At 46.2% G+C, this 24,469-nt stretch overlaps 1 protein-coding gene across 2 annotated transcripts in view; it reads left to right on the top strand.

Moving 5' to 3' along the window:
• The first annotated feature begins 8,459 nt into the window (after positions 1-8,459).
• FGFRL1 (fibroblast growth factor receptor like 1) overlaps positions 8,460-24,469 on the top strand; it is a 167,808-nt gene continuing 151,798 nt past the window's right edge. Inside the window, exons 1-2 of one of the 2 annotated variants that reach the window (XM_083738418.1) lie at positions 8,460-8,806; positions 10,076-10,184. In XM_083738418.1, the coding sequence (XP_083594544.1) occupies positions 10,124-10,184 (61 nt within the window). In that variant the 5' untranslated portion in view covers positions 8,460-8,806; positions 10,076-10,123. Of the gene's footprint in view, positions 8,807-9,697; positions 9,937-10,075; positions 10,185-24,469 lie in introns of those variants that run through there. The other variant, XM_083738419.1, reaches the window with a different exon arrangement.

Here is a 24,469-nt window from a genome sequence, read left to right as displayed (position 1 = left end):
TAGCGTGGGGAGTGCAGGGGGGGCTGGCCGCACCGGGCGCAACATCTGGGGGTTAGGGTTAGGGGGTGAAAATCCACGGGTTAGGGGGCGCAAATCCACGGGTTAGGGGGCGCAAATTACTTGCCTTGCCCCGGGTGCTGACAACCCACGCTACGTCACTGGAGAGAAGGCAGACCTGCTCAACATCTAGTTTGCCTCTGTCTTCACCCGAAAGGAAAGCAGTGCCCAGCCTGATGATAACAGAATAAACAATGCAAGGATTGGGGATCTGTAGCCCAAGAGATGAAAAGAGGTGGTAAGGGAACAGCTAGCTACTTTAAATGAATTCAGATCCTCAGGGCCTGATGTGCTGTATCCAAGGGACTAAAGTTGTACTAAAAGAGCTTGCAGATGTAATCTCAGAAGCTCCTCCTACAATTTTTGAGGACACACAAACACAATTCGAACAGTCCAAAGGTCTCAGAATGCATTCTATAAACCTTAAGACAGGAGGCCAGCCCACTATTTTTAATTTACTGCTTCCTGGAAGACACACATCAAAAACATATAGACGCTGCAACAGAAATGCCAGACATTTTTTTTAAAAAATGATGTATTATCAGAAACTTCAGCCTAGCAATCTTTGGCAAGCACCAACTTTGAGAAGCACATTTAGCAGCTTTTTTTCCTTCTGGCCACTAGGTGGCAACAAACATGTAGCATTCAAAATCCTACACAAACTATGACTATAGTCTGAAGAAGTGTGCATGCACACGAAAGCTCATACCAAGAACTGACTTAGTTGGTCTTTAAGGTGCTACTGGAAGGAATTTTTTTTTTTTGTTTTGACTATGGCAGACCAACATGGCTACCTATCTGTAACTATGACTATAGTAATAAGACATAGTTCAGAGATGTACAGTATGGGACAACTGTGTAGGTCTTGGGTTTGGCTGTGTAGAGACCTAGTAGATATTGCCTGTCTCTCTCTCACACACACAGCATGCAATGGCTGAAGTGTAGAACTACTGACAATTAGGTTGAGGCGAATGTGAATTTATCCCCAAAGTGTTTATCAAATAAGTCACGGCAGATCACTTTGTGCACCAAACTGGAGAATGCTGCGGACCACTCCGAAAAGCTCTGAAGGACAGGACTGTGCAAGGACAGGACTTGCATTTGAGCTTTCTTCTTCTTCTTCTTCTTCTTCTTCTTCGTTTTCTTCTTCTTCTTCTTCTTCTTCTTCTTCGTCTTCTTCTTCTGCTTTCTGGTCAGCTAAGGACTTGGCTGAACCCGTGTTCAGTGGGAGAAGGTGATTAGGAGTGATCATACCAGCTGACCAAGTTACTGCCATATCTCACAGAAGGACTGGGGCTTTTGACAGAAGCACCATTTGCGTCAACTGAAAACCCCTCGGGCTGGATTGAACTACTAGCAGAAGTCAGAACCAAGCCTTCCACTAGTGCAAGGGGGCTTTCAGACCCTCTCTTCCCCCATGCATCCCTTTTCCTGCCCCTTCCCCACAAACTTGGCTTGGGTGGTGATGGTCAGGAGAACCTCTGCAACAAAGACATGCAGGGAGGAGAGAGGAGATGCTTCCATCTGGTCAACTTAAATTCTTGCCCTGAGAGAACAATCTCCATGTTGAGTTCCTCACATGACCCGGATCCACCAGCCAGGGGAGAGGGGAAATAATTTAAACAGGTCCATGACCTTTGTAACTTTCTTGGGAGAAAAGCAATGACAAACCTAGACAGCATCTTAAAAAGTGGAGACATCACCTTGCCAACAAAGGTCCATATAGTTCAAGCTATGGTTTTCCCAGCAGTGATGTATGGAAGTGAGAGCTGGACCATAAAGAAGGCTGATCGCCGAAGAATTGATGCTTTTGAATTATGGTGCTGGAGGAGACTCTTGAGAGTCCCATGGACTGCAAGAAGATCAATTCTGAAGGAAATCAGCCCTGAGTGCTCACTGGAAGGACAGATCCTGAAGCTGAGACTCCAGTACTTTGGCCACCTCATGAGAAGAGAAGACTCCCTGGAAAAGACCCTGATGTTGGGAAAGATGGAGGGCACAAGGAGAAGGGGACGACGGAGGACGAGATGATTGGATAGTGTTTGCGAAGCTACCAGCATGAGTTTGATCAAACTGCGGGAGGCAGTGGAAGACAGGATTGCCTGGTGTGCTCTGGTCCATGGGGTCACGAAAAGTCGGACACGACTAAACGACTAAACAACAACAACAAATGACCTTTGTAGATAGAGGTAGTTGCTTCAAGGCTCTAATCCACACTAGGGAGAAGGCTGGCCCAAGACATTTTGCCGCCTGAGGTGAACTGCGGAACGGCAGCGCCCTTCCCAACAGGGAAGAAGGGGTGAGTGAAGATCTACATCAGGAACAAGGGAGAAATCCTTCAACTCTACAATTCTATGATGCTGTGAAGATCTACATTGGGATCTGCTGGCCCTGTGGATCCTGCCGCCTGGGACGCTGGACTCACCTTGCCTCATGGGTGGGTGGTAGGGAGTGGTGCAAACCTTATTGCAATACAAATTTAGTGTAATGTGCCACTGAAATTGTTGTAATAATATTATGACATGTGTTTATAGAAAACTTCAACAATTTTATTTTTGGTTTCCTGTTTCTTGTTTAGTCTGTTTCTTGGATGCTTCTCAAATGAATTTTGTATATAGAAACAGTGGAAAACTTATGAGCTGAGATGAATAAAGAATGTGTGAGTGAGATTTCCTATTCAGAGCAATTGCCCTGGCAATATGATTTTGGGTGGTGGTGGTGTTAAATTAGCTGTGTGTGTTCTGTATCAGCAAAAAATAATAAGAAGAAATACTGTTATTAGTAGCGGATGCTTAGGCAGGGACCCTTTTTTTGTATTTAGTCTATTTTGTGAGTGTTTTCAGATTGGTTTGCATCATTTTTGATCAGATGGAACATTTCAGCCTCGTAGTACACAACACTAAATTAAAATGAAATATTTTATTATGCTTCATTATAATACTTTCTTACAATATAACAAGGATATTTTCCTCTTACTTCAGATAGGTTTACAGCTGACTCATCATATTTAGATAATGTCTCTCTAGCAGTTATCTGAACAGCTGTCTGCTACACAATATGACTAAGCTGCCCAGATTGCCAGATATTGCTGATTTGATGAGCACCCCCTCAATTCCTTCATCCAAGTCATTTATAAACACATTGAACAACGGGCCCAGGACAGAAAACTGCAGTTCCCCACTTGTTTCTTTTCCCCCAGAATTATAAGGAATCATCAATGAGTATTCTTTGGGTTCAGATAATATAGCATTAACTCATACAAAGAGTTCCTTTACAAACAAGAAAGAAATATAAAAATATTACCCACCTGTGAGTTCCATCATTAATGAGAACAAAGGTTCAATAAAGTCTTAGATGAGCCAGACATTTGCATATACTGGTGACACCATCAATGAAACATGAGTCAGCAATGTGATGTGGAGTGATTTTTAAAAATAAGTTATGCAATTCTAGGATACATTAAGAATAGTGTCCTGATGGGTTAATTATTCACTAAGTAATACACTTCATTTCAAACTCCGCAGTTAAGTCACAAGTCCTCCTGCTATTGACATCTTTTGAAAATTCAGTTTTGAACATAACTGAGGATTCAACCTTTTCTTTGTCAATATTGTACAAAGTACTCAATGATCTATTTGACAGTTCTCATCAAACAATTACAGGAAACAGACTTAGGTACTGAAATTGAAGAGGCTGCCTGGGACAATTTATGGGCAAAAAAATCCTTTAAGTTCAGTGTCAACCCATATTAGGAAAAAAACATTTTAAATTAATTTATAGACAGCCTTTGACACCTTTAAGATATAGCTACATAGGCAAAGCATCCTCATCGATGTGCTGGAGAAGTTGGTACAACCTTCTGCATGTGGTGCTTATGTGAACTTGCACAGCCATTCTGGGAAAGAGCATTTGAGGAAATAAGCAATATTGCAAATTGGCATGTGAACAGTAGAATATTCTGGGTTTGTTCATAATAAAGGAGATCAGGTCAAACTGCACAACTTTTCATTGTACAGAACTAGGATGGATGCTTTTGAATTACGGTGCTGGAGGAGACTTTTGAGAGTCCCATGGACTGCAAGAAGATCAAACCTCTCCATTCTGAAGGAAATCAGCCCTGAGTGCTCACTGGAAGGGCAGATCCTGAAGCTGAGGCTCCAGTACTTTGGCCACCTCATGAGAAGAGAAGACTCCCTGGAAAAGACCCTGATGTTGGGAAAGATAGAGGGCACAAGGAGAAGGGGGCAACAGAGGACAAGATGGTTGGATAGTGTTCTTGAAGCTACCAGCATGAGTTTGACCAAACTGCAGGAGGCAGTGGAAGACAGGAGTGCCTGGCGTGCTCTGGTCCATGGGGTCATGAAGAGTCAGACACGACTAAATGACTAAACAAAACAACAGGATGGACTTAAGCACCTATGCGCATGATGGCAACCGAATGCATGGACAATTGCCTTATCTGAAAAAAATAACAAAAAGTGTGCATGCTTTGAGTAGTGCAAATGATGCGGACAATTTTGTTGATACTCAAGTGAAGATTCCACTGACAGGCATCCACCAAACTTGCCAATAAGCTTCTGGCAAATTCTGATAAACTAATCTTTTATTGGGGAGAGGGGAGAAACTCTATGTTTTGTTGATATTTTGTGGACCTTTAATTTAAAAATTCCGTTAAAAAACTCTCTCAAGTGTCCAGATCACAAGATGTTCAGGCCTCACCTAAACCGCTGTGTCCAGTGCAGAGCAAAGGCAGTTGGGAAAGGCTGGGTTGTATTCAATGAAAGATTACGCAGAGCTGAGCCATTGACATTAATGACCACAGTTGGTCATTTAAATTGGTCTTTTTTGAGTAAAAGTGGGTTGAATACAACTGACATCAACAACCTGGAGGAACATTGGCAGAAATGACTGGCAGAATCCGAGACCAGGGAGAAGAGACAGTGGAAGAAGATTGGAAGAAATTTAAAGACTATTTACAGAAATATTGTAAAATTAATGAATGTTAGATTGATGTTGGATAGAAATTAAGTGGTTTCCAGCTGTAATGCTTTAAGAGAATATGAAAAAAAAGGGTTATAAACAGGTAAAAATCTAATGGTAAGGATTTGCTCAACCAACAATTTGAAGTGGAATACAAAAAAGGGAGGTATGAGGAGGTCCGGGAAACAAGCTAAAGGAAAACTAGCAATAGAAAATCTGTATGTTTTTTAACTATTTTTATTTTGTATTTTTGTTATTTTTTTCATTTTTATTGTAATACTTTAAAAAATCTTAATAAATATTGAAGGGGAAAAAAAAAAACAACCTGGAGGAACAGAACCAATGGGCTCAGATTAGGAAAAATTTCCTAGCACAAGTTGTTTGACAGTGGAACAGGAAGGTGAGGGACTGACATTTGTCAGATATTTTTTTAAACAGAGGCTGGATGACCACCTATCAGAAATGCTGCAGTAGTGGATTCCCCGCATCAGCAGGAGGCTGGACCTTTCAATGATTCTTTAGATGTGCTGCCTTTGAAGTCTCTTTGGAAACTGCAACTAGCGCAGCATGCATGCTGCTACTCCTGAACCAGTTGCTATGTCTATTTCTGAGCCCAATTCAAAGTGTTGGTTGTGACCTTTAAAGGCTTAGGACCAGGGCACCTGAAGAACCACCTGTCACCATGTTTGCCTGCACATATATTTTAGGTCTTCTGTGGTGCGCCTGTCCTCCGAGGTAAGGAACTCTGGCAAGTGGAATTGTCAAGAGTTTGGAGCAATAGAGGTGACCGGGGCTAAGTGTGTCTGTGCTGTACAACTGGACTGAAAAAAACATACTCAGTGTTCCATATATTCCCCAGCAGTGAAACAGGTTCCTGGGTTGCCCTTGGTGGAGTCAGACTTTTCAGCAAAAGTGATATACAGTGGTACCTCAGGTTAAGTACTTAATTCATTCTGGAGGTCCGTTCTTAACCTGAAACTGTTCTTAACCTGAAGCACCACTTTAGCTAATGGGGCCTCCTGCTGCCGCTGCATCACCGGAGCACCATTTCTGTTCTCATCCTGAAGCAAAGTTCTTAACCTGAAGCACTATTTCTGGGTTAGCAGAGTCTGTAACCTGAAGCGTATGTAACCTGAGGCGTATGTAACCTGAGGTACCACTGTAAACTGAACCAAGGCTGCTAGGAAAGCAGTTGATTAACTATGACCCACTGAGGCTCTGAATGGATGTGTTAGTTAAGCATGCGCCATGTTTTAGGTGCCTATTTTGGATGCTTCTCTTGGTGCACATTGGGGCAGCCATAAGGTAACAAGTGAGTTCTTCAAAGAAATAACTAGAATCTGAAGGTTTATAGCCAAATACAACATTTCCGTTACATTGCCCTCCATGTTACTAATTAGGTAAAGGTAAAGGGACCCCTGACCATTAGGTCCAGTCATGGCCGACTCTGGGGTTGTGGCGCTCACTTTATTGGCCAAGGGAGCCGGCATACAGCTTCCAGGTCATGTGGCCAGCATGACTAAGCCCCTTCTGGGGAACCAGAGCAGTGCATGGAAACGCCGTTTACCTTCCCACCGGAGTGGTACCTATTTATCTATTTGCACTTTGATGTGTTTCGAACTGGTAGGTTGGCAGGAGCAGGGACTGAGCAATGGGAGCTCACCCCGTCATGGGGATTTGAACCGCTGACCTTCTGATCGGCAAGTCCTAGGCTCAGTGGTTTAACCCACAGCGCCACCCGTGTCCCTTGTGATGTTACTAATTACTTTTCTTCATATTGGTCATATAGGGAGAGTGGTAGTTCTTGTTGACCAGCTTGATGCCGAATGCACAGAACACCAGCGATGAAATGTCAGCCAAAATGGGAATGGACTATTATGGAACACGTGTCCCTATCATTAGTGATATGCCTCTAGCATTGCTAATTCCCACGGGAGTGTTTCCATAACCAAGTCCCACAGTCACGGTTGGAAGTTTTATTTTTCCTTTGCACAGAAAATACATGGCCCAAAGATGCTTGCAACACAACACGGAGTGTTATAGCACTATTGGTTCAACACCTCAAAGAAAGTAGAAATTACTTTATAACTTGATCTGACACACACTAGTGACAGCCATCCATTTCAAACTCCTTTTGAAATGCAAGCTGTATCCATTCCTTTATCACAAGAAGTATTTCGTATTTTAGCATTGCCCAGGCAATTCTCATCCTTCTTGAGATAAGCTGCAATGGCAGATAATAGAAGGCTAAAACTTTAGAACCAGGTGGAGAAGGAACTTAATCAATGAATGGTCTGCATGCCAGAAGCCAAGGTAAATGGTCAGTCATTCTGTGAGGATGAAATAGAAAAGGGGTGATCAACTCCTGAAAAGAGACTAAATGGGTATGATAACATCTTCTCTGAATTCCTGAAGATCATGGGAAAAAGCAGCAGACAATAGCAATCCACTTTCCTATCCAAAGCCATTCAGGAAAATACAAAGAGTGAGAAGTGTCACAGAGAAAAGGATAAATGGTTTGAGAAGGGGGGAAAAAATGCTCGGCCCAAGTTACCGCTCTGCTGTTGATGCTCGTGATTTGCCAGCACAAATTACTTAGCCTTATTAAGAGTTTGAACGCAGATTAAAACTGATACCAAGAATGCCTTCGGCACAACCCGCGGCGCTATTTCACTGCGCGTGTGATTGCGCCCCAGGAGGAGCAACGGAGCTGCTGCTGCTGCGGCTTTCGCAAAGGTAAGACCGATATTTGAGTTGCTGAGAAACCGAATTTCCCTCCCATTTGTTTTTCTTGTGTTGGCAACGAAGAGCGGCTCACGGTCTTGGGGGTGAGACTGAGGATCTCCGAGGGGCGCGCAGCTGCCTTCCTCCCCGACTGGAAAAAGGTTTGGATTGCAAACTCCAATGAGTTTGCAATGAGCTCCTAGGTCCAGGATTGCATTTCAGCAGACGCACAACAATGCAAATGTACCGGAGCGAATCAGAAAATCAAATGAATACAACCTCCCCCGCCGCCCCCGGACTGGCACCACAGAAACCCAGACGGCGCGGCAGGGATGGAGGAAGCTCTTGATCGCCAACGTTGTGCCCGGGGGCGCCTTTTGCGCAGGTGGGTCGCCAGCCCCGGGGGAGGGGGGCGTGGTTCCTTCCGGGGTGGGGGCATCGCCTCTTCGCAGCCGCACTAGCAGAAGAGAGAGAGGCTCCTTCCCGGGCCGCGAGGAACAGACGCGGCATCTTCCTGGCCGCGAAGGCCGGCAAGGGGTCCTCTGGGCGCGGCACGCGAAGGGTTAAGCGCGGGGCGGGGCGGCGGCGCGATTGGTGCGAAGTTTGGGGGTGGGCGGGGCGGTCCAGAATCGCGCAGCCTGGAGGGGAAGCCAAGCCCCGCCCCCGCGTCCCCGTCCCCCCCCCCCCGCGACGGGACCCTGAGGCGGACGCAGCCCGGGCGGCGGCGGCATCGCTCCCTCCGACCCTCGCTCGCTCGCTCGCTCGCAGGGACCGGCAGCCCGAGCCAGCCCCGCCGCCAAGGAAGCCGCCGCCGCCGCCGCCCCCTCGGTCCCAGCGCCCCGAGCCGTCCTCCCGGCTCCTTTGTGAGGAGAGCAGCCTGGGCGCCTCCGACAAGTGCGCGCCAAGTCCGGCGGCTGAGGGGACTCTGGGCTGCCCGCTCGGCGTCGCGGCACATGGGGCGAGCGGGAGGCGGAGCGCGCGCCGGCGGCCCAGCGGCGCGGCAGCCCAGGCGCCCCGAGGCGTGAGGAGACCCCGCCGTCGCCAGGTACGAGTCCGGAGCCCGGGGAGCTGCAGCGCCTCCAGGGGAGGGAGGGAGGCAGGCGGCGGCCGCTGCCCGCGGTGTCCCAGGTGTCCGCCGCCGCTGCCGGCTTGCGGCTGCCCAGCCCCGGGCTGCTCCCGTCGGGAAAGCGCGCGGCGGCGGCGGCGGCAGCGGCAGCCTCCTTCCGAGGGGAAGCGGAGTCCCCTGGCTGCCTGCGGCGGGGAAAGCGGGAGGGCGAGCGGCGCCGTCGGAACTGCCCGCTGCCGGGCGGGAAGGCGTCGCCCCTGCAGATCGCGGGCAGCCCGTCGGCGGCGATGCCGGTTGCGGATCGGGGCAGTGTCCGGACTCCGCGGGGCATCGGAGCGGCGAGGCTGTGCTCGCTTGGTCGTCCACACCCCCGCCATGTAGATGCGAGGGTCTTCGTGTCGGGAATTCAATACGTATCGTAACACTTCGAGCTACAGCATATTTGGAGCAGGCTTGAATTCGATCAAGCCAGCCAGCCAGCCAGCCAGCCTGGAATTGCCCCCCCTCGCCCAAGACACGTGTTCTTACTGTCGTGGGGATGCTGCGCACGTGTATCTTCGCCCCCGGCACCTTCCCCCTCCCCGCGCGGCCCCGCCGGCGTCACAAATTTGTAAGGTAATGGCAGCGTGTAATTATTTGCTTTGTCGGAGGCTCGACCCGGAGTGGTGTTGTGTGTCCCGAGGGCAGAGAACGTTTAAATCGGGGAGTTTACAAGAGGGAGGAATTCGGCGCGTGTTGGGAGAGCTGGAGCCGGAGCTGGAGCGGGCGAAGCGGGCGGGATTCGCGGCCGTGGATGGGGCGCGCGTTGGTCTTTCAAAAACAAGAGTACTACTGCTGGAGAAGTACTTAAGAAACGAAACGATTTAAATCGGGGCGCTTCGAGCTTCAGAGAATCCGCGCGTTACTCACTGCTGCAGACCGTCTGATGCAAAGCTGCACTATTAACAGCTATGAAGAAAAAAACAGCTTTTCTCTATTACGGATACCCACCCCTCTTCTCTTTTAAGAAGCGCGAGGGATCTTTTTAAGGGCAGCGCTGATTATTATTGTAATTCTTTTTGAAAAAACACATACAGTTTCATGGATTGTGTGTTTCTAAAACCACGGCGGTGCGTTTTGATCTTTACTGCTGACCACTTTCGTTCTTTTTAATTCTGATATAAAGTTTTGAGTTCGGTATTTGATATTTACAGCTCTCTCTCTCTCTCCACCCCCCCCCCCCCACTTTCCCTGCTCCCCTTCTTCCAGGTTGGAAAGAAGAACGAATTGGAAACTAGAGACAATCCAGCTTTTGAAATGGAAATTCAGTTTGTGCTGCTTTTTGTGGGAGTTCTTGTGTTTGCTGATTCTGTGAGAGGTAAGCAGAGAGAGCCTCGGGCTGCCTGCAAATGGTTTGTGCTCTGTATTTTTGCCCCATTGAAATACATTCTGTCTGTGTGCATTTGAATTCCTTCCAGAGACCCTCTAATAATATAATGTTCCTTGTTGCATAGAAAGCTTTCTTCCTCTTTGCAAATGGGGCATTCTGTGTCACAGGACTATTATACTCTCTCTTGGTCCTTCTTTCCTGCCAGGCAGGTGTGCTCTGGGGGGGGGGGGGCTTTCCAGTTGCTGTTATTTCTTAGGTGTGAAAATACGCAGTTGGCTTCCAGTTTTCAGTCTGGAGTAAAAGGAAAACAATTGCATTCCTCGGTGGATCAGGAGAGCCTCTCCCCTTCTGTAATCTCTCCCAGCCGGGCTCTGTGTATTCCCAATAGCGCTAAACTAAACAAACAAATCCATTAAGTTCACCCAAGTGACAGGCAAATGACAGTTCTCAACAGCTAGCACATATTTTAGCACTGGGGTTTCAGTGTGTGATCAAATTCCCTTAAACAGGTTGCATTACCAGAGGGAGGCTGAGGAAAAGCAATAACCAAGGAAGTAGAGTGTATAATTCCTTATAAAGAATAGAACTTAACAGAGGAACAGTTAGGGGAGCTGTTGCTGTCTCTTCCTTATCAGAGGGCTGGAGCAGTCATGTTGACACTAAGAAATATGGGTAACCAAAAAATGTTTTTCTCATTTGACACAAAATCCCCTGTTGAGAGCACTCTTCAATTAAAGCCACCTTAACTAGGTATTTTACTTAGTGTACTTTTGACGATGGGTACAAGGACTGGTTCATACCATTTCAAGGTAGGTGCCAGAACTCTGATAGATGTTGATAGTTCTGGACTGCACCCGTCAGCTGCGGAAATAGGGAAGAGCCATAGCTTAATGGAAGCATCTCGAAGGGTAGGGATGGGGGGAAACTGCCTAAACTTTGAAGAACCACTGCCAGTGAATTTGGGGATACATATGCTTCAGGTTACAGGCTCTGCTAACCCAGAAATAGTGCTTCTGGTTAAGAACTTTGCTTCAGGATGAGAACAGAAATCGTGCTCTGGCGGTGCGGCAGCAGCAGGAGGCCCCATTAGCTAATGTGGTGCTTCAGGTTAAGAACAGTTTCAGGTTAAGTACGGACCTCCGGAACGAATTAAGTACTTGACCCAAGGTACCACTGTGAACCAGATATGACTTGGGGAGGAAGGCAGTCAAAGCCTTGCTCCAAGAATTAGTGTCCACTTGATTAATGTGTTCTTCCTCTATTGTGCTCATTCCCTAGCATATATCTGCCATTTATGCTGCATGCCTTATGAAAAGAAAATAGTATATGACTTTGAAAGACCTGAAGGTCCATTCACAGTACGGAATGAACTGAGACAATGTCATACATTTAGATCCATATATCATGCAGAACTCAAGGAAGGATCCAGAATGACTTACAGGCAATAAGGGTGTTGTGTTTACTTTGAATGTGAAACTGATTTGAAATATTATTTGTCAGTTGTTTAACTGAATGTTCAAAATGCAGTGTGGCACTTGCATTCAGGTCTCCCGAGTAATGATATTTTATTAAACTATAGAGCATAATGGCTTTTCTTTTGGGCTTTGTCTACAGAGGAAATGTGATACCTGAGACAAATGATGAACATTTGTGAACTTTTGATTGCTAAGAATAGGTTTGTGGTTTTTTAAAAGAAAAGGCTATAATTACAGCTCCACGATGCAGTGTTGATGGAACACGGTATGTCATGTAAGTGTGATAAAGTGGCAAGCTTAAAGATCACTGCTTTGTTGCAGTCTGAAAAAAAGCTTTAGTATGTTTCAAAATGAATGGAGAATCGTTTTGTGCTAGAAAGTGTCAGTTTCTAAAGTGTGCTTGTGGTGTGTTCCTTCCCTCATAGGTCCAGGTAGATGTTCACTGCAATTATATAAGAGTTTCCTATTTCAACCACTCAGGCTTTGGGTGAAGTCACATGGTTAATTTGTGTTAAGGAGGAATAACTGGGTGGGTTAGAAGAGGAACATCTAAGTGGCAGCTTGCAGGGTAGAGCTGCCTCTTATATTTGCTTATTTGTGGCCCTGCCAGATTTTAATAATGGAGTGGTAAAACGTTTGCTCCACTTCCAGACGTAAGGAAAATGAGATTTCTTGCTCCCCAATTGTTAAGACATTAAGAGGCCACACTGTCTTAAGTATGTGTCATAATTATGAAGCTCTTACTAGATAATGTAAACTTAATTTTGCAACTTGACCATACATTAATAGGTTGGTTTGAGTGACAAACCGTATTCCCACTCACTGCAGTGGTGTCTGGAGAGCAGAGTCACCTACAAATTTGCAGTAGCTGCCCGTTCGTGGGCTTAATAAACAGGAATTGTCTATTAGGGGTAGGAAGGATGGAGACGAAAGGAGGGATTGGGGTAAAACTAATTTGGGAATGAGGATGGAGAGTGGCAGCTCTCGGGCTTGTTTTGGACGAGATGGTTGCATTATGGGAGACACAGCTGAGTAAATGAGAGATCCTGCACTGCAGGGGGTTGGACCAGGTGACCTTTGTTGTTCCTTCCAACTCTACAATTCTATGATTCAATGCCCTGTAGTTTTTGAACGTTCTCTGTAACGTACCTTGTGGCCTCAGCATAGAGATGCATCGACGTATAAATAATAAATCCAGGATTCTGGAATGTTGAGATATGAAGCTTTGGGAAGAAGAATGATGTAGAACTAGACTCTCAGCACTTGATTTGTGCAACCTGACAGTCCTTTTGGACTTTGTGGGTCAGAACATTTGCACTGAGCTGCAAAATACAGATTCGAAAACAAAATGGGATTTCTCTGTATGAAAGAAAATTAAACTCAGAAATGTCGATTCAAGTAAAATTAAGAGTATTGCCAGATGATGGGATGAAGGGAGTGTGATATTCTTTTCCATGTGTATTTGGACGTGCTCTAAAATTCCTGGATCCTGTACTTCTCACGTCACGTACATTATTTTCCTCTAATCTGAAAGGATTACACAAGCATTCGAGATTCCCTGGGCAAGCTTTTGCATCAGTTTCGGGCTACTGGATGATACACCAGATTATATTGGGCTGGAAAATTTGGAAGTATAATAGGACAGGTGTTGCAAGAGACTCCAAGAATTTGTTTCATCTCTGAGCCTTCAAATGTCCCAGAGGGCTGACATCACAAGGAGTCATTCTGGGATAACAATCCTGTGGAGTTTCCATGGTCAGGTGATCACATGTGCATGTGCTTAGATTAAACTGGGCATCTGTCTTTGTGAATGGCACTCAGAACCAGTCCCAGTCACCAGTCTGGCAGCTGCATTCTAGATTAGTTGTAGTTTTTGAGTCACCTTCAAAGGCAACCCAACATAGAGTGCATTGCATTAGTCCAAGTGGGAGATAACCAGAGCATAGACCACTCTGGCGAGACAGTGTGCAGGCAGGTAGGATCTCAGGTGGCGTACCAGATGGAGCTGCTAAACAGCCACTCTGGACACAGAATTAAACTACTCTATGGACAGCTGTGAGTCCAAAATGACCCCAAGGCCACCTTGTCCTTTAGGAGCACAGTTACCCCATTCAGGACCAGGGAGTCCCTCACACCTGCCTGCCACCTGTCCCCCCCAAAAAAACAGTACTTCTGTCTTGTTGGGATTCAGCCTCAATCCGTTAACTGCCATCCATCCTCCAATCGCCTCCAGACACACAGGACATTCGCCACTTTCACTGGCCCCAATTTAAACAAGAGGTAGAGCTGGGCATCACCTTCATATTGGTGGACAGAGAGGACGGAGCCCTCAGGTACCCCACAAGTGAGCGACTGAGGTGGTTTCAGTCCCATGATGGGGCCTGAAACCCGAAGGGGTCCAAATAACCTGCATCCTCCGGGTGGGCCTGGAGTTGTTCCACAACCATCCACTCAATCACCTTGCCCAGGAATGGAGTATTTGAGACTGGGTGATAATTGGCCACAGTGGTGGGGTCCAAATAGCTTTTTTAAAGAAGCGGCTTGATAACGACCTCTTTAAGGGGTTCTGGGAAGGCTCCCTCCAAGAGGGAAGTATTCACCAACCCATGAAGCCCATTGCCCAGCACTATCTGGCTCCACTATCTGAGCCAGCATGGGCAAGTGTTAAGAAGACAGGTGGTTTGGTTTTACTCGTCCATGCAGCCTGTCCACATCCTCAGAGGTAACAGGTTGAAATTGATCCCATACAACTTGACTAGACAGAACACTATGGCAGCAAATAAGATTAACAAATATTTCGTGTGTATTAACAATCACTGTAACATATTTGTGTGTGTGTTTGTGCAGTACAATCTAGGTTGTCTTCTCAGGTGCACACCCTATTGACTTTGAGACTTAGTCCTAGGTAAGCGTGTATCTTAAAAAGGTAAAGGGACTCCTGATCATTAGGTCCGGTCGCAGACGACTCTGGGGTTGCGGGGCTCATCTTGCTTTATTCACCAAGGGAGCTTTTGGGTCATGTGGCCAGCATGACTAAGCCGCTTCTGGCGAACCAGAGCAGCACATGGAAACGCCGTTTAGCTTCCCGCCGGAGTGGTACCTATTTATCTACTTGCACTTTGACGTGCTTTTGAACTGCTAGGTTGGCAAGAGCTGGGACTGAGCAACAGGAGCTCACCCCGTTGCAGGGATTCAAACCGCTGACCTTCTGATCAGCAAGCTCTAGGCTCTGTGGTTTAGACCACAGCGCCACCCATGTATATTATTGCTACCTAAATCAGCTTTGTCTCATAGTAAAACAAATCGAGTGAATCTGATATTTGACTGGTTTAGGTTTTTTTACATTGTATGTAAACTCCATGATAGTCACACAAAGACCTTTTAGTTTGCCTTGGGTTGGGGGAATATTCTGAATGCCGCCTTTTACCTATTGAGTTTGAGAGTTATCAATGAAGCTTTCTCCTTCTCCATAAATTTGTAGCACCCAACCTGGTCTGCATTGACTTGTAAAATCATGGTCTGCTTTCAAATTAATCCCAGTGTTGCAGTGCTTAGTGGAAACTCTTTCCCTTTGGTTATATGAAATAAATTATTGTTTTATTTCATGTCAAAATGTTTGCCTTCTGTTTCACTTTTACATCGAGGAGCATGTGTTTAGTTTCAGCTGGAATAGTTCTTTGTGTAGATTGCTCTTTAGTCAGGAGTTCTTGGTTTTTCCCTGCAATGTGAAAACACAGGGCAGTCTCTTGTTCCTCTCATGGTCTATAGCAGGAAGAGCCAATGTGGTGCACTCCAAATATTCTTGGACCAAGCCAACATGTGCAGTGGTTAGGGAATGAGAAGCTAAGTTCTTCCAGGTCACTTAATGGCTAATTTCACACAATTATTAAAATCCATTTTAACAAATACAGTGGTACCTCAGGTTAAGTACTTAATTCGTTTCGGAGGTCCGTACTTAACCTGAAACTGTTCTTAACCTGAAGCACCACTTTAGCTAATGGGGCCTCCTGCTGTTGCCATGCTGCCGGAGCACAATTTCTGTTCTCATCCTGAAGCAAAGTTCTTAACCTGAAGCACAATTTCTGGGTCAGCGGAGTCTGTAACCTGAAGCGTATGTAACCTGAAGCATATGTAACCTGAGGTACCACTGTATACCACTAAGAGAATTCAAATGAGTGCTACATTGGATACCACCCAATATACCCAAATAGTTTAGTTCTTTCATTTTCCAGGGGATCACGGTAAATTTTGAAGGCCTATTTTTGACCTGGATTGGGTTTTCCTATTATAGTGGTACCTCGGGTTATGAACTTAATATGTTCCGGAGGTTCGTTCTTAACCTGAAACTGTTCTTAACCTTAACTTTAGCTAATGGGGCCTCCCGCTGCCACCACGTGATTTCTGTTCTTATCCTGAGGTAAAGTTTTTAACCCGAGGTACTACTTCTGGGTTAGCAGAGTCTGTAACCTGAGATGTTTGTAACCCGAGGTACCACTATACTTTTCCTGCCATGTTTGGGGATTCATTCAAAGCTTCTGACCTATTTCGTTTCATGAGGAATCTTATCGTTTAAATGTAGTCAAAAGGTGAAAATGTTGGACTCCTGCAGTGAAAAACTGCAATTGTGGCCTGTGCTTATGTGAGAAGGGTCACTGGAATTAAGACCTTCATTCTTAATCTGTATTGCAGCGATTCACGATTTTTGGCATGGCAAGTAAAATCCTTTTGAAGTGTAACTAAAAGAAAATAGATGGTACATCAGGCAAAGTTCACTGTTGCTTTTAGTCCTGGGAAGGAGGGAGGGCACCAGTGCAGAAACAGCAAGAGAATTGCTCTGCCACAGTATAGCGGACAGTGATTCATTAGTAGCCTTAAGAGTCGATTATTGCAGTGCAGTCTGTGTGGAGCTACCCTTTGGCCTGATCGGAAGGCTCCAGCTGGTGCAGAACATTGTGGCTCGACTGTCGATGGGGACAGACCATAGCCAGCACATAAGTCCTGGGCTCAAAAGCTTGCATTGTCTGTCCATATGCTACCTGACCAGGTTCAGTGTTCTTGTATTAATTTACAAGGCCCTTACCAACTGGATACCTCTGGCACAGCGTATATTCCAACCCAGCCGCTGAGGTCTTTGCGGGAGCCACTGTTAGTGGTTCCCTGTGGCTCAGATCTCTAAGACCAAAATATCTCTGTTCCCTGGTGGCAAAATAAAATCCTTTTGTGCAAGGAACAAGAGGAGTACAGAAACTAGGTTTTGATACCTGCTCAGCAATGGAGCTTGCAGGTGACCTTGGCCCTGTCTCTTCATCTAACCTACCTGACAGGTTTGTCGTGAGGGTAAAATGGGATGACCTATATGCTACTATGAGCTCTGTTGGAAGAATTAACAAAAGTGATTATCCACAGCAGTTCTAATATGGTAGTGTATTTGTTGACCCCTTCAGGTCACAGGCATTTATTTATCTCTTGTGGGGCTGTGAAGACTCTTTCAAAGATCACTGCTAGTATAGTATTAGCTTCTTGGTTATAAAGTGAGTGTTTTATGAAGATACAGTAACTCTTCTTCCATATTCTGCAAGTTACACAGTCTTTGTTCCCTGCCCACAATCCTCACCAACTTTTCTCTGGCTATTGCATCTGTTGCAAGTAAGTTGGTCTGTTCTAAACATCTGGCCTAGTAAATTTGCCTGCAGTTGAGACAAAGTAACACCCCCCCCCCGTTTTTTAGTGTCACTTTGTGATGTGGTTATTGCAAGCCTAAGAGCTGTTTTATACATTACATGGCAACCAACCAGCATTTTTCACTGAATGTTCACTCAGCCGAAAGCTGCAGTCACCCCTGGCTCTCCAATGAGGGTGCCTTTATTTCCAAAGCCCAGCTTCGCCACCTTCAGACTTCACAATTTTGAAAATAGGTGAAGACATCAAAAGGCCTTAGAATTAGTCATTAACTGGACACAGCCGCAAGAGAACCTTGGAAATCCAGACCAGAGTCTTTTGCAGGGATCTTTGTAGCTGAACCATGCAAATTGTTGCTGCTTTCTAAAGCGAGTGCAGTGTCTGTGTTACTATGCTGGTTCAAAGCTTGCATTTTATGAGTTAATGCAAACTGCCTACCCTCAAAATCCAAGCCCCTCTCCGATTCCCCCCCCTCCCTTCACAAGTCAGATAAACATCGCTGCCTTGCATTTTGGTTAGTTGCCCTGATTATACAGTCTCCCCATTGTGTTTTTGTAGAAACATGGTATCCAGCAGTGCTCTGAATAACCTAAGTTTTATTTCATCAGAACCCATCCAGTTTTCAGGAAGAAATCCAGCCAATAACTCTAGGCTACTTCTTATATTAAGTGCTCAAACTTAATTTTGAACGTCAGTAAAGGAAGAAAAATGTAAATTGGGAACAGAGACCTCTTGGAGAAAACTTAGATTTGTCTTGATTTTTGTCCTTTTTGAGTCTCCAGCCCCCCCTCCCCTCTCATAATTGCTGAAGAAAAGTTTCATTCTTGGCAGGAAACAAAGTGATTTCTTTTCATGCCTGTTAAATTTATTTCATGAAAGATTTACACAATCTTAGGTATCCTGTCAAGTGACTGTGGAAGGAGTAATGGAAGATGTGTCACAAGCTAGATGCCTCTCAGGTTCTGTCGCTTTTTTAATGGGTATTTTTGGAACTGTCCGTATTTGTACATGAAGAACTGGAGAGCTGATAATTCCAGAAAGAAGAAAAATTTGGGCAGTGGTTGTTTTTAACTTTTGGTGGGGGAATGCCGTAGCTGTCCCCCACGCCTATCAGGGCAGTTTCAAAATGGGTTGTCAAGTTATACTTGCCTAGTTTAATGGTATTTCGTATTAGCAGTGAAAAGGCCCCTATGGAAATTCCAGAAAAGTAGTATGTTGTGTTGCTTGGATCACATTCCTTCCATTACACATCCGTTCATGTAGAGTGCAGTTTAATTGTTCTGAAAAGTAGCTGACAAACCAGGTTGTGATGGTTCCTTGCACCTATCTGAATCTAAGATACAAACTTCTGTCCTTGGCCCTGTGAAATGTTGATGCATTAAGGCCAAATTATGAAGAATGAGAGATGGGGGTGATCTATAGGAGCAGTACCAGATTAAGGTTTCTGTGGGGCCGGGAGGGAAAATCAATCAGATCAATGACTAGGTATGATGTGTTGCATCAGAGGTGGAGAAATCTCTAGCCTGCGGTCCAGATTAGGCCCACCAATTGGGTCTGCAAGGCCATTTCCCTCAAACCGTACCTACTTGCCCCACATATGTGATGTCAGACGTGAGGCAGGTAGAGACATGGCCGGACTGGCTGTGCGGCCAAGGCCCCTTTGGGAAACTGCTTCGTACAGCTGACCCCAGCAGAGAGCAGGGCTGACGTCCTTCATCTCATGCACAGCAAGTGCAAACCTTACAACAGATGAATTCATCTAGACTCCTATCTTCTTACCTTCCTGGTCGCTGCTCTCCCAAGGCCTCAGAAATTATTCCCAGCCCTTCTACCATAGAGTCCTTGACTGAAATTGAACCTTGGGCCTTTTTCACTGTAAAACCTATCCTCTGGCACTAAACTTTCCATATGAACCTACCCAGACCCTGAGATCATCTTTTGAGGCCCTTCTTAGTGTGCCTCTTCTTCGAGAGGTCCAGAGGGTGGCAACATGAGAACAGGCCTTCTCTGCATCTGTGGGATGCTCTCCCCAGGGAAGTTCGCTTGGTGCCTTCATTAAACACCTTTAGGTGCCAGGCAAAAATGTTCCTTTTTAACCAGGCCTTTGATTGATTGACATCCGATGCCGTTTTAAAATGACTTGGGGTTTTTTGGGTTGTTGTTTTTGTTTCAATTGTGCATTTTGTGGTTTTATATTTTGATTTTATTCTGTGAACCGGCCTGCGACCTCCTGGTATAAAGTAAAGGTAAAGGGACTCCTGACCATTAGGTCCAGTCGTGACCAACTCTGGGGTTGCGACGCTCATCTCGCTTTATTGGCCGAGGGAGCCAGCATACAGCTTCCGGGTCATGTGGCCAGCATGACTAAGCCGCTTCTGGCAAACCAGAGCAGCACACGGAAACACTGTTTACCTTCCCGCTGGAACGGTACCTATTTATCTACTTGCACTTTGACGTGCTTTTGAACTGCTAGGTTGGCAGGAGCTGGGACCGAGCAACGGGAGCTCACCCCATCATGGGGATTCGAACCACCAACCTTCTGATCAGCAAGTCCTAGGGTCTGTGGTTTAACCCACAGGGCCACCCTTATTCTGTGAACTGGCCTGAGACCTCCTGGTATAGGGCAGTATATAAATTGAATGAATGAATGATGCTGTTACTCCACTGCCTGGTGGATCACGTGCCCTTGTAGCTCATTTATTGGGACCACCTGTTAAATAATAATAAACACATTTTCTTTCCTACTGCAACTGAAGCTGAATTGGAAAACTAATATTAGGAAGGTGTCAAAGGCATATTAATGTAAGCCTGGAAAGTTGGGACTCTCGGCAACATGGAAACAGAGAGATCTTTTCAGACCATGAGCAACTTGCAGCTCAGATTACGCAATAATATTTAGTGTACATTCCTTCCCAAATAAATATTTTAAGTCATTGTTCGATGCACATGGGAAGCTTGGTTTAGGAGCTGTGACTTTCTGCAACATTTTCCTTCTGAACTCTGCTGAAAAGCAACCGCCAAATATGGTTTCATCCTCAGCTCTCTGTTACTTGGTTACAGAGAAATAGACCAGGCCCTGTGGTACTAACAATATAGACCTGCACCAATCTCCACTTGTTGGCTGGCTATGCATGTCAATAGAAGTTGTTGAGTCAATCGGAAGTGCTGCATTGTCCAGACTAATTTCATCAAGGATTAATGGGATTGGGGTTTCCTGCTTAGTAAGACACAGAAAAACGTCTGTCCCTCCCCCGCTCAATGTGTGAAATTGGCTTAGGAGAATTTAATCAGATGTCTCATCTGAGCGTGTTTTACTCCGGTTCTTCCTGTGTTAAACATTTGCCATTCCAAAGGATGAAAACAGACATGCCATTTCTGGATCCTAAGCTCACACTCAGAAGTTGCTGTTATTTGGTCTGAGGAGTTAATTTTTAATAGTGGTTTTCAAACTTCCTAGCTTTCATTGAGGTCTCCATAATAAACTTTAAAGGAACATCAGGTTTCCTCAGATTGCAATTTAAAAATGACTGGTCCAAGGCCTGATTCTTCTCACATTGATTACAGTGCTAAACATGGACCTACACTCATATGCACTTTTTGCAATTAACAACAAATGGGTAACAGTTCCTGCTTGGCAGAAAAACTAGGGTTGACATATTTCAAAAAGTTAAAATCCGGACACAAATGTTGTTTAGCTTTTTTTTTTTTAGTTTTGCCCAAAATGACAAAAAATGGAGTTTTTGTGCTCTAGATCCTTCTACTATTCACTCAGTTGAATAGTTGGTCAGGTTTTTTACTCCGATGGATGAGAACGCACACAGGGCAAGCCCAAGCCGTTTTTCTGCCTGAGGCAGAACCCACTTCCCTCCTCACTGTCAGTCACCACTTACCCTAGATGTTGCACCACTCCAGAGAAGCCACCCCAGATTGGGAGATCTGGCCAGGCAAGACTTGTGGGAGGCCTATATAAGGTGTCTCTGCATGCAAGTGGGTGCTGCCCAGTCTAGTGCTCTAGCTCTTGGTGTAGGTATATAAAGGTAAAGGGACCCCTGACCACTAGGTCCAGTCGTGACCGACTCTGGGGTTGCGGCGCTCATCTCGCTTTACTGGCCGAGGGAGCCGGCGTACAGCTTCCGGGTCATGTGGCCAGCATGACTAAGCCGCTTCTGGCGAACCAGAGCAGCGCACGGAAATGCCGTTTACTTTCCCACCGGAGTGGTACCTATTTATCTACTTGCACTTTGACGTGCTTTTGAACTTCTAGGTTGGCAGGAGCTGGGACCGAGCAACGGGAGCTCACCCTGTTGTGGGGATTCGAACCGCTGACCTTCTGATCAGCAAGTCCCAGGCTCTGCCGTTTAACCCACAGCGCCACCCACGTCCCTGGTGTAGGTATATACCAAGGGGCTATTGAGTGTCCAACCAGGTAGTTACCATTGCTAGCTTTCTCTTTTATCTGAAGTGCAGCTGCTGATGCTGATGCAGGTCAAAAAGAGCAAGAAGGTGACCTGGCAGCTGTGGGGAATGAAGCAGCTTGGTAGAAGCTCAGGTGATGGGGTGGTTGGGGCAGTGTTATTGAGCCCAGCTGGGAGTTTGCTTGACCATGGAGCATTGGTTAGAGGCTAAGTGGCATGGCAGTAGCTGGCGGGGTCTGCATGCATTCATTTGCTGGTGCAGTGGGGGCTTGTGGGGGCACACGCTCATTCTGCTGCACCACCTGCTATCTGAAACCAGAGGCTCACCATTCCTAAAGGTAGGGTTGGCTCTGAGTACACAATTTTGGCAACCGATTTATAACGTATGTAATGCTGATCAGGAGGTTGGCGGTTCAAATCCCCGCGATGGGGTGAGCTCCCGTTGCTCAGTCCCAGTTCCCGCCAACCTAGCAGTTTGAAAGCACGTCAAAGTGCAAGTAGATAAATATGTACCACTCTGGCGGGAAGGTAAACGGCGTTTCCGTGCGCTGCTCTGGTTTCGCCAGAAGTGGCTTAGTCACGCTGGCCACATGACCTGGAAAAACTGTCTGCAGACAAACGCCAGCTCGCTCGGGTAGTAAAGTGAGATGAACACCACAACCCCAGAGTCATCTGTGACTTGACCAAGTGGTCAGGGGTCCCTTTACCTTTACCTAATGCCAAGTAAACATTTGTGGACAATCACTGGCTTTCCAAGGTTATTTTTTCTGAGTCAGTGTTCATAACAATATCTTACGGTAATAATAATAATAATAATAATTTTTTATTTATACCCCGCCCTCCCCAGCCAAGGCCGGGCTCAGAGCGGCTTACAAGCAATAATGAAAACAAGATGAATGATTACAACTTAAAAACAAAAATAAAATACAACATTAAAATAATGGAACATTAAAATATTAAAATGTAGCCTCATCGCAGGAGGAGAAGGAAAAGGGAAAAAAAGAGAGGGAGGGAATCAAATTGGCTCCAAGCCAAAGGCCAGGCGGAACAACTCTGTCTTACAGGCCCTGCGGAAAGAAATCAGATCCTGCAGGGCCCTGGTCTCATGAGGCAGAGCGTTCCACCAGGCCGGGGCCAGAGTTGAAAAGGCCCTGGCTCTGGTTGAAGCCAATCTAACTTCCTTAGGGCCTGGGACCACTAGGGTGTTGCTCTTTATGGACCTTGAGGCTCTCCGTGGGGCATACCGGGAGAGGCGGTCCCGTAGGTACGAGGGTCCTAGGCCGTGAGGTAGCATTGCATGGGGTGTGACTAGGTGACCCTTTGGGTACTTTCCAACACTACTATTGTACTTGGCTTTGGGTTTTCCACATTGTGTAATTACAGCCAGTTTTAATACAACCACAAGTGCACAGCTCTGCTTCTTGCACAGTGTGCTTGGGATTTGTCCCATGTTTCATCACAGCACACATGCATGGAAGGCAATGCTTGAAAAGTGTATTCCAGGAGGAAAGAAACAATAACTCAGAAATTTGCGTAGCATCTGCACTATCTGTAATTCTAGGGTATTGGATGCTCCTTCTGTGTGAATTGGATTTGAAACATAGTTTGCCATTGAAGAGAACTGAACCCTGTTGAGTCATTGTCAAACAGGGTAAGAAGGCGTGTGAATACTCTGTTAAGAGGAAAAATAGGGGTGGCAGTGTTACTCCCACAAGAATTACCATATTTTTCACTCCACAAGGCGCACCGGACCATAGGGCGCACCTAGTTTTTAGAGGGGGAAATCAAGGGAAAAAAACTTATTTTTCCCCCCCCAGCCCCAAAGAGCAGCATACAGGCTGCACGCAACCTCCCCCTGCCGGAGGGGTTGCGCACGGCTATGGCACAAGCCAAGACAGCGAGTGGGATGGATCCCGCTCGCTGTTTTGGCTTCCTGTTTAGCCCCGCGCAACCTCTCCCTGCAGGAGGGGTTGCGTGCGGCTAAGAAGCCATAGCCACGTGCAGTCTCTCCCTGCCTGAGGGGCTGCGCGCGGCTATCCCTGAAACCTTCCGAGTGCAGTGCAGGTTCCCGCTGTGCTCCTCAGGCTTTGGGTTCCTTTTGCTGAAGCCGGGAGAGCAAGACTCTCCTGGTTTCAGCGAAAGGAACCTGAAGCCCCCAGAACGCAGGAGGAATTTGCGCTGCACTCCGAAGGCCTTCAGGCAGCTATCCCTGAAGCCTGGAGAGCGAGAGGGGTCAGTGCGCACCTACGCCTCTCGCTCTCCAGGCTTCAGCGAAAGCAACGTGAAGCCTCCGGAATGGGGAGGGAGCGCTCCCTCTGCGCTTCGGAGGTTTTGCGTTGCTATCGCTGAAGCCAAGGAGCCTGCATTCGCTCCATAGGACGCACACACATTTCCCCTCAATTTTTGGAGGGGAAAAAGTGTGTCCTATAGAGCGAAAAATACGGTAGGTTTGGCATACTCTGGCCTGCATATTTTTGTAACAGTATGGGATAATTTAATTCAATTGTAGGGGGTGACCAGTATGGAACACCAGCTACTGCTGTCTTCTCACCCTAGATAAAGCCAGGGGAACTTTTTGTTGCTTTGAAGAATAAGGCCTCAGTAAGTGGAATCTGAGGCTTATTTTTTCTTTATCCGTCTAAAGCCACTAAATTCTTCCAGTGCAGTCTTCCAAGAATTTTTAACCATGCTGTATGTGTATTAG

This window comes from Podarcis gaigeae (genome assembly GCF_964106915.1).
Source record: "Podarcis gaigeae genome assembly, chromosome: 5".
Classification (NCBI taxonomy): Eukaryota; Metazoa; Chordata; class Lepidosauria; order Squamata; family Lacertidae; genus Podarcis; species Podarcis gaigeae.
This window is presented reverse-complemented; position numbering and strand designations above follow the sequence as displayed.